The sequence below is a fragment of the Kryptolebias marmoratus genome, linkage group LG20 (genome assembly GCF_001649575.2).
Source record: "Kryptolebias marmoratus isolate JLee-2015 linkage group LG20, ASM164957v2, whole genome shotgun sequence".
NCBI classification, from domain to species: domain Eukaryota; kingdom Metazoa; phylum Chordata; class Actinopteri; order Cyprinodontiformes; family Rivulidae; genus Kryptolebias; species Kryptolebias marmoratus.
In genome coordinates this window covers 12,974,056-12,983,991 of record NC_051449.1, presented here as the reverse complement: position 1 = coordinate 12,983,991, position 9,936 = coordinate 12,974,056, and the positions used below count along the sequence as shown (strand labels likewise).

General features: G+C 39.6%; 1 protein-coding gene across 3 annotated transcripts in view; it reads right to left on the bottom strand.

Moving 5' to 3' along the window:
* kcnab1b (potassium voltage-gated channel, shaker-related subfamily, beta member 1 b) overlaps positions 1 to 9,936 on the bottom strand; it is a 38,926-nt gene that overhangs the window by 17,175 nt on the left and 11,815 nt on the right. For all 3 annotated transcript variants that reach the window (XM_017422339.3, XM_017422338.3, XM_017422337.3), the window contains one exon: positions 3,158 to 3,201. In XM_017422339.3, coding sequence (XP_017277828.2) covers positions 3,158 to 3,201 — 44 coding nt within the window. The remainder of the gene's footprint in view (positions 1 to 3,157; positions 3,202 to 9,936) is intronic.

The window sequence follows — 9,936 nt, the reverse complement described above, 5'->3', positions numbered from 1 at the left end:
GCTCAACTCCACACTCTCTATTTCTGAATTGAGAAAGCTCCTCGGATGAGAAGCGAAACGTCTTCAGCTACAGAATAGAAGTCCAGTTGTTTTTGTTTTTTAACTTTTTTTGAATTTACCATGGCCTGGATGACTGAGAATTTACACCAGCACACAAACAAAATACATACAGGACCTTCTGTGTGTAAAGCGAGTCACATTTGACGTGCATTCATTATCGCTTTGACATTTTTTGGCAATGACACATGACAATGTGCCTCCTACCCTAAAGCCATCACAGCAAAATGTCAGCTATGTGTTGATTCGATGAGGTTTCGGTGCACATGTAGGGGCGCATTGTTATGTCTGCTTTGTCCTCAAATCAAGTGTATTGTTTCATCATTAAAACATGCAACTGAATAGAGATCCAGAACCAGGGTGATGATATCGCTGACACCAGCAAGTCATCGGTTTTGACTTGTTCAAGTCTTTACTGCTTGTCTAAAATATTCTATATTGTGCATCAGTTGTATGAATCTATATTTTGTAAATCGGACGGAAGATAAAATAAGATGGAGCTGCTTTTCTGTTTTGCTCTGTGAGTGTTTACATATAAAGCCGTGTATGTTCTCTGTGCATCTGCCCGTGGGTGATGGTAGTGGTAAAAGAAGGCACAATATTTTTTTTTAATGCCACTACAGCAGATAATATCGTGCATCCCTAATCATCACTGCTCCTCCAGCGATTTATAAAACTGGTCTCTAACACATCCTGGACTCTGAACGTGTTTATTTGGTCTGCAGATATACCCACTCTGTTGGAAAATAAAATTTATTTGTATCCATGCCATGTTTTGCTTTCCACCTCTTTTTATTTGTTGATAAGTTTGAACCTTCCTTTTGCTGCCAGTGAAAAGATTCCGAGACAAACTTTATGAAGAATCATCGTTTCTCCTGCTAAGCTTTTTAAGTTTTTACTAAAACGTCTTGTTGGAAAGAATTCATACTCTTTTATCAGTGGGAAACCCGGCATTTGCAGTTTGGGGAAGCTATAGCTTATCTTTACTGCTACAAGGCTTTTTCTGTGCTTTCGCTGTTCTTCTGAATGACTCATTTTCTGGATTTGTCTCCAAGTCTTGTAGTTGGAAGCCTTCCCTCCCTTCAAAGCTGCAAACACGTAAAACTTTGAATAAACATGTGCAAATTGAAATAATTTGTGCTTCAAATTTGTTAGCAATGTGCAAGTATTTGTTGCTACTTGTCATAGTTTTAAAAATACTTACTATGACAACAAATTCACAATTGTTGTGTTTTTTTTTTTTTTACAACAATAATAAGCAGTCACAGGGTAATGTATGCTGTTTTTACAGATACAGACATGTTTCCCATTCTTTCGCCAACTGAACGGTTTCTGTTAAAGTTAATTTATCCCCCTCAGATTGTGTCCCGTGATGCACCGTCTCTCAGTAATAAGAAATAATGGCAAAACCTGGTGCTCCATCAGTAACCAAATGTGCAGCAGTGAAGCAGCAGATTGGTGTAGGCGCAGTCTGATTTTTCCCAGCTGGCAACGGCCGAAACAAAATCTGCCCAATTTAAAAGACTGACAACTTAGTCGCTGTGAGGATGAGCTCTTGTGTATCCTGTTCTTGTCCTAAATTTTTCACTTGTCATTTTGAAAGTTGCATTCAAACACAAAAACAAATTAGCAAGGCATCTCGTATTTAACCTCTCGTTTCTCCAATAGTTTAAGCCATTTTTTAAAACTGTTTGGAGCAGATAAAGTAACATAATTAGGAATACTAAAGAGGCAAAGCAGTAAACACTCATGTGTCAAATGTAGCTCCAAGTTATATCTTACAGTTTCTGCACAAAAGCAAATGCATACATTTTCTTATGCAAACAAAGTAAAATGTATAAAAACAGCTCAAACAGTGGATTTATCCAGAACACATCACAGCTATAAGTTTCTCATCAGCACAACAAACATCCTTTTTGTCCACAATAAACCAGAGTAAGAACCCGATGAGTTGCTCCTTCTCCCGCTCCATCCTACCATCACTTCCAAATACATAAACTCCTCTGCTTGAAGCAAAAACTTACTCCCATATGGTTTTATTTGTTTATATATTATTTATTGCCTCTTATGCTGTGAACTAGCAGCAACCTTATTGGTTTGAAACTGTCTTGGGAGCTGCACTACAGTATCTGTAACATGATATCCCAATAAATTAAAATGAAACTGTTTTGGTGTTAAATCTTTGTTTTGCACAGTTTTCATAATCACATTTTATTCTTACCCACTTTTATGACTTTGCAGGGATTAAAGGCTGTTTGAGTTAATGGTGCAGAGCCAAAAACAACAAAAAAATGTTTTTAATATTATTCACATTATTTGTCCTGTTTGCAGTTGCTTTATGTGCGGTTTGCTCCCATACTTTAGTGCACTGGCTCAGTAAACATGTCCTTAATGTAACTTCTAGGTTTAAAACTGCACAAAGTTACATTAAAGAAGTATTATTGTTCTTCATTGTTCAGCTCTGGAGAGCTCCAGCACGATTTGCCAGTCTTGAGATTTGAAAGTAATCCCTCTCAGCTGCTAAATGTTCTTCTTCCCTGAATATTCAGCTGCTACTCTGAGTGCTGTGGCTGTATCTGTAAGAACAAATCACTACGGGAATGATTAACTGTTTCATTTTCACACTTTCCTCTGTGTTTGCCGAGTCAGGGCAACACTGCATCATTTCTTTGCAGTGTAATGCTATTTTTTTTTTTCTTCAGTGGCACCATCCCTTCGAGCGATTTGGCGAAGACTCAAGTGCACCAAACAAAGAAGAAAAAAAAGGAACAAAAACAAAGAGTTTTAATGAACGGATCAAGAGGAATGGGAGAAATCCCCCCGTGGTGTGCATCGAATATGCGCGGTAATGGATCCATTTGTTTACTGAAAACACTTCTGTTGATTAAATATTAAAAGGGAAACTGTAAACACTTTGCAAAAGGGCTTTTTTGTCTCCTGTGACGTCTAAATTAAAGATGCATGAGGTTTAGAAATGATATCATTTAAAGGATGTCTGATACTTCTGCCCTCGATGTCTCTGCAGTCACACAAACAGACACAAAAGCTGAATGACGATGAAATCCTTACAAATTTGCTAATGCTGATTAAAGGTACTTACCGAGCCCCAGGCAGGAGACACGTAACCCAGATTTCCCCAGGTTCCTGCGAAAGAAATCAAAGGTTGATTTAGAAAAGCAGCACAGATTCCAGATGTCATCACTTAAATGTGACTGTAATCACTTTACCCTCATAAAATGAACCTGGGTTGTTGAGAGAATCATGTGAAATAAGCGGGAAATTGAAAATGTTGTGATTAAAAATAATAAAAAAATACCAACGTCTAACTTCTTTTTGCTGCTCGCCGGAGTGGAGCTTTATTGACTGTGACGGTCACCTTTATCACCAGCAATCATGAATCATATCTGAGAGATTACAGGGCCAGAGGACAGTTGATTTATGTTGCTTACACCTGGCTGGGAAAAACACAAGCCCCTCGAAGGTTTTTATCACCCACCACTAAAAGATGAAGGTTGTGATAATGTTTTTGTGTTTGTGTCCCTGTCTGTCACCAAAATATCACATGAACCCCTGAACCGATTTTATTGAAACTCTCAGAAAGTAATTACTGGATGTACATCTACAACTGATTAGGGTCAGTCCAATACAAGATGGCCACCACAGGTAATCAACATTGACCAGCACATAAAAAGGCTTTAACTCCGTCACTTTTACAGATATTGAGTTAAAATTTGACGTGGTAGTAGCTGAGAGTAATCCCCAACTCATACTCTGACAGTGACATTGTGCATTATTACCTGACCAAAACAGCTCAACATAAGATGATCTTAGTCTAAAACTCTGGCATGATAAGCACATTATGTAAAGAATGCTAGGCCTTTAATTTTTAAACAGATCTCACTAATACTTCAGAATAAACACAGCTTGCTTTGTAGTGGCAAGACATGTGGTGCGCCGCTTTTTGACAGATGTTGCCCTCTGCTTCCACCTCCTCCTTCCTCACTTGACTGCATCTCATTCGACATCCTCCTGCAACAGGAAGCACGTCAGTCCCGAGGCCTTTTTGATCTCATTGTCTTCCCCACAAGATGCAGACGATTAAGCTTGTTCCTGAACACTCATGTTGCACCGTGTCAACGACGCTCAAGGCTTTCCCCCATCATCGTTACTCTGTTGCGTTTGAAAACCTATTAACTACGCAATATCATCTGACGCCTGTCTAATCCATGACAGTTCATTTACATCCAGCTGATTTTACAGACTTATATTGCTCAGTAAAATTAAAGGCGTAGCGTGCTTGTCTTCCACCTTTCATATCAGAGTTTTAGACTAAGATCATCATATGATGAACCATGACAGAGTTCTACCTACTTAGGTCAAACCCTGAATTGTTTATAAACTTATGCGATATTGCCACATCTCTCCTGATCTTGCTTAATCTGATAATGCTTGGAGCATGTGCTGTGAAGGAGTCTCAGCTACTATCATGCCGAAAATTAGCTCAACATCTTTAAAATTCACTGAGGCGAAGCTATTTCTGTGTCAGCAAATGTTGATCAGCTGTGATTGGGCTGAGTCAAATGTTGATCAGTTGTAGATGTACAGCCAGTGTTTACGCTCTGAAAGTTTCACTGAAAACTGTCCAGTGGTTCATGAGATATTTTGGCACAGAAAAGCAAGCGCACACTCACGGGCAAAAACATAATCGCTCTGCCTACCTCTCCAGCGTTGGGCTCGAAAAATGGAAGACCACGACACTAAAGTCCTTGCCGTCTTTGGCTCAGTTCTATTTTTAGTTCTAGTATCTGTTGCACTTCGAGTCCAACCGAGAGTGGAACTAATGTGATGCAAGCGTTTTTAATTGTTTAACACAGACTGCGGGAGCGTATTGTTCTCCCTTCACTCACCACAGGTGTCTGCCTGCAGTGTGATGGATGGAGACTGTAGGCAAAGGAAAACTTCAACAAAGGGATCCACAAAGCCACAAAGGGCAACCCAATAGTGGAAACTCTTCATTTTCCTAAGCCGGAATCCCACACACGCACAGAACCATCATTACCAGCAAAGCACTTCATTCCAAGAGCTGAATGCGAGAAGAAATAACCTCCAATTACAGTCCTGGGATTGTGCCTTCTGCTCGGGTTTGCAGCCGTTTACTCATTACAATAAATGAGGCTGTAAAAAAAATGACAGCAGCTGTTTTCTCCCGCCTGAAAACCTCTGCCTCCGGAGACGGCGGAGAACTAATCCGAGGCCCGTGCTGTCTAGCTGCGCCCTCGGCCCGTTCAATTAATTGTCCAGAAATAAGACGAATAAGACGCAGGAAGTCAGTTTGACTGAGCTGTCAAGAAAGAAAGAAAGAAAGAAAGAAAGAAAGAAAGAAAGAAAGAAAGAAAGAAAGAAAGAAAGAAAGAAAGAAAGAAAGAAAGAAAGAAAGAAAGAAAGAAAGAAAGAAAGAAAGAAAGAAAGAAAGAAAGAAAGAAAGAAAGAAAGAAAGAAAGAAAGAAAAGGATTTACACACAAGCTGTAAGTGTGCAAATAGGACACCAGTAAAGTCATGACAGGATGAGAGGGAAATCAGAGCTGGGATGTGCTCTTGTCTCTAATACAATGGAGGAGTCTGGATCCTCCGTCTCTCTGATGTATTATTGAATGTGAGCTCTGATCCATATGGGGGTGGGGGTGGTGGGTAGGACTAGATTTTTTTGGTGTTTGTTGAGGAATTTTTCATTTTAAAGGGCTCCTAGTAAAAGCATCTGTTAAATGTCCTAAAAAAATAGTTCTACACTTCGTGCACATTTGTCTTTATTGATTTTGCTTTAGTTGTTCCTTGAAGCACACTATTCCAGCTACATACAAGACTGTTAATCTTCGAAATGAATGCTGAGATTTTGCTCTCTGTTGCAATTTTAGGTCTTAATTTCCTCCTTTAGGCTAAATAGGCTGTCATTGTTTGCGGCTTTAAATGCAAAGGCTTTTTCTTTAATAACAGAGGAGAAAAAAACAAAACAATCGCTTTTGTGTTGTTGTTGTTGTTTCTAGGGAGCGGAGAAGTAGCGGCAGCATCCACTAGATTATTAACCACAAAGCCTGCAGTGGAGCTTAAATAGATCAGCACGGGTCTGGCATGCCAACACACACAACAAGCACATTGTCGAAGAAGCTAATGATCCTCTGGATTCAAAAAATGAATCTGCATCACAAAAAGGTGGAACTAACGGAAGAGTGATGAAAAGTGTGATGGAGACAAGGCTGTGAGGCTGCAGCTTTAACTTCAAATTTTAGCCTGCAAATGGTAACATAAACACACACACAAAAAAAACGAGACAGTTTGTCCGTACAAATGCACACACAAACAACTCTGCTAGCCGCTGAGAGTGTCTCGGCCTCTCATGCTTGGATGGTGGCCAAAAGAAGCCTTGAAGTAAAATGACAAATGAGTCACTTGAAGACGCCCCCTCACAAAAAAACGTGTCACCATTTATGAAGATCCTGCGAGCTGCGCCGGGATACACATCTATTCTCGTTGGATCTGAGATATTACCCTTATTATTGGGCATAAACCACAGGAAAACTGGTCTCTGACGGTGGAAGGAGACATATTTTACGTCCTGGAAAGCACTCTCGGTGTATATGCCTCCGAAACTGCAGGGTGGAGCGTTTCTTGCCATTTATTTTCTGAAGCTAAATCAATCATCATTGTCAGTGAGGTTAGGAGTAAATAGATAAACCTTGTCACACGCAAAGGATTAATGAACACTAAGCAAACCCACACAAGCTAACGTTGATGGGCAAACGAATCAGACAACAGGCGCCTCCTTGGTTCTCACCACTCTCCTGGCGGCAGCCATAACATTGTTATCAAGATGATTCAGAACAGGGAGACATGCAGGTTATATTGTGAATATAATTAAGACTTTAGGGCCTTAGCATTCCTTCATGGAGTGCAGATCACCCGCCACCTTCATTATTTTCAAACTGAGATCATTTTATGTTGAGAAAAGACAGAGGTGTAGACGTTTTGGTCAAAGCTTCAGGTTAACATTATGTTGAATTTCCTGCGGTATTCTGAGACGTAACGCTCAAAGTATGTGCTGTGAATGACTCTCAGCTACTGGCACATCAAATGTTAGCTCAGTATCTGTAAGCTGATAGCTGTGGCGTCCATCTTGAATTTAAATTACTCCAAAGGTTGTTCAGTTGTAGCTGTTCATGCAATTATTACTCTTTGTGAGTTTCACTGAAATGATGCAAACACATGTACATACACACTTGCACACACACACACACACACCCTCACACACACACAGAGTGAGAAATGAGCAATAACAAAACTTTGAACGGGAAGGAAAGTGGGGATATAAAATCAAGTATTTTAGGAGAGAAGTGGTAAAAGTAAAGAGGAGCTGCAGCAGAGATAGTGAGGAAGACAATGATGAAGAGGACGAGACAGAAACCATTAGATTAAAGATTACAGAGCCCGAAGACCACGCAAACACCCTCTAAAGATAAAAAAACATCTGACATAGAATGGCAAATAGGAAATGACAGTCAGCTCCCTGCAGCGGAAGGCACAAAGCACATTTGTATAGTGTGTGTGTGTGTGTGTGTGTGTGTGAGTGTGTGTAATGACGACTCAGAATCTGGACATGACTTTTTGTATTGTTTTTCCAGAGTGTCAACCCCAACAAAGCTTATTTTCCATGCCCAGACGCATACACACTGATTTAAATGTGTTATTTTTTTGTTATTTCTGGATGATTATTTAAATTGTTTTTCAGACTTCTATTTTTTGTCATTTGGAAATATCTCACAGATAAATCTGTTGAAATGAGATGCAGGACTGAAGAGACCTTTTATTTGACTCGGCATTAAAAACGAGAATAAATCTAAGTAGATTTATTCAGTTTTGTGTTAAATTTGAAAAGTAAAACATCCAAACACATAATCCTAAATCCTCATGATTTGTTCATTTTAACATAACCCATACAGCATAGTATATTATGACTTATATTACATCTGAACGGGCAGGCAGAACTTTTTTCATTGAATGCATCTTGACTTTTTTGTGACATTTAACAATAATCAGATTTTCTGATCTGTTCAACCTAAAAGTATTGTTTTGCATTTTTTCGGGCTGTCATTCAGCTTCGATTACACGCATGCAGCAAGGCCTTCTTCCTGTTTTATTTTATCGTTCCCCATTATCTCTGTTTGCAGGCTGATTAGGAAGGAAAAGGCCAAAAAAACCCCAAAAACTGCATCCACAAAGCAGTGCTTTAAATAAACCATTATGCTCACTGAAAGCAATTTTACTTTTGACCTTTAATTAAAATGCGATTGGTTCATGCAACTTGCGGGCGTTTTAACCGCGCAGTGTTTATCCTCGGGGGCCCGTTTGGTCTTTAGGCAGAGTTGAACTTCATGCTGAAGGGTTCCTGTTGTGCAACAGCCTGGCTCAGATTATTAGAAATTCACACAGCAGCTGAGACTAGCGCTGGGGTTAATGGTGCTGGAACATAAGATGCTTTTATTTTATCATAGGTTGTTGGAGATGAGGGGGAGGGGAGGGAAGCGGAGGGGGGACACGCTGCCAAACAACGTGTCTCTGAGGGAAAACAGCACGATCGCCTCCATTAGGGCAGACATGCATGAAGTCATGCAAATTCGCACAAACACATATCTGCACATGCACACACACATGCTCCCTCCTCGTTTATTCCAAAACGGTTTAAGCAAATGAGCTGTCACACAAAGTGGAAAAAAAAGAGGATTTCTTGCTACTTAAATTTATTGCCCTAGCTAACCTTTGGAAAGTAATCATTTGATGTACAAATACAACTGATTGCCTTTTGGAGTCCAATTAAATCAAGATGGCTGCTAGAGTCAAACAACTTCAGAAAACACAAAAAATTGCTATAAATCAGCTAATTTTACAGATGCTGAGCTAAAATTGGTTGTGGTAGTAGCTGAGAATCATTCACATTGTATTTCAAGTGCTAACAGATCTGAGCTCACGCAAGATATCACAATATTTTATGAGATTTGCACATAACGTTATTTTCAAAATTTGATCAAAATACCTAGAACTATGCAAAATGCACTCGTTTGAGGAATATCCCGTGGAAAGGCCTTTAATAAAAAATATAATATAATTAAAAGCAAATTTAAATTATTTTTTTATCAATATAATGCAAGTTTTGTATGTTTCAAAGAAACCCCTTACATGGTGTTAATTCTTTAGAGGATTTGGAAGAAGTTAAAGAGTTGAGTGAAATTCACTTCCACTTGTATTTTTCCTGCGAGGCCTCAGGGTTCATTGCTTTATTAAATACAGGGGCTCGAAGGAGCAAAATGTTAATATTAATTAAAACCATAAGAGAGGAGGCACAGCAAACACATCCGCGAAGGCAAGAAGGATTTTCTCTCCAAGGATAATCACAGAAACTACAAGAGTTCAGTGAAAAACTTTTATTCGGCTAAGTCGTGTGCAACTGAAACCCTGAAATGATCAGCATGAACCACATTTTCTGGCTGTTGGCTTTGTGGAAAAAAAAAACACATAATGTGTGGCTGCTTCATACGTTGCTCACACTGTCGACACACACACACACACACACACACACACACACATACACAACTCAAGCAGCCTCGCTCTCTGCTGGTCGCTGATAAGCCTGCATCTGAAGAAATCAACAGAAGGGATTTTTGCATGTCCATCTGCAGTGCGACTTTAAATCGTCCAAGCAGAACCTTCTCCAAACCTCCTGGACTGTCAAAAGGCCTTCTGCTGCTTAATGACCACTAAAAACCTCAATCCAAGCTGTAGAGCCTCGCTATTAGGAACTAAGAGACAACAACTCGATGTTTTCTTACATT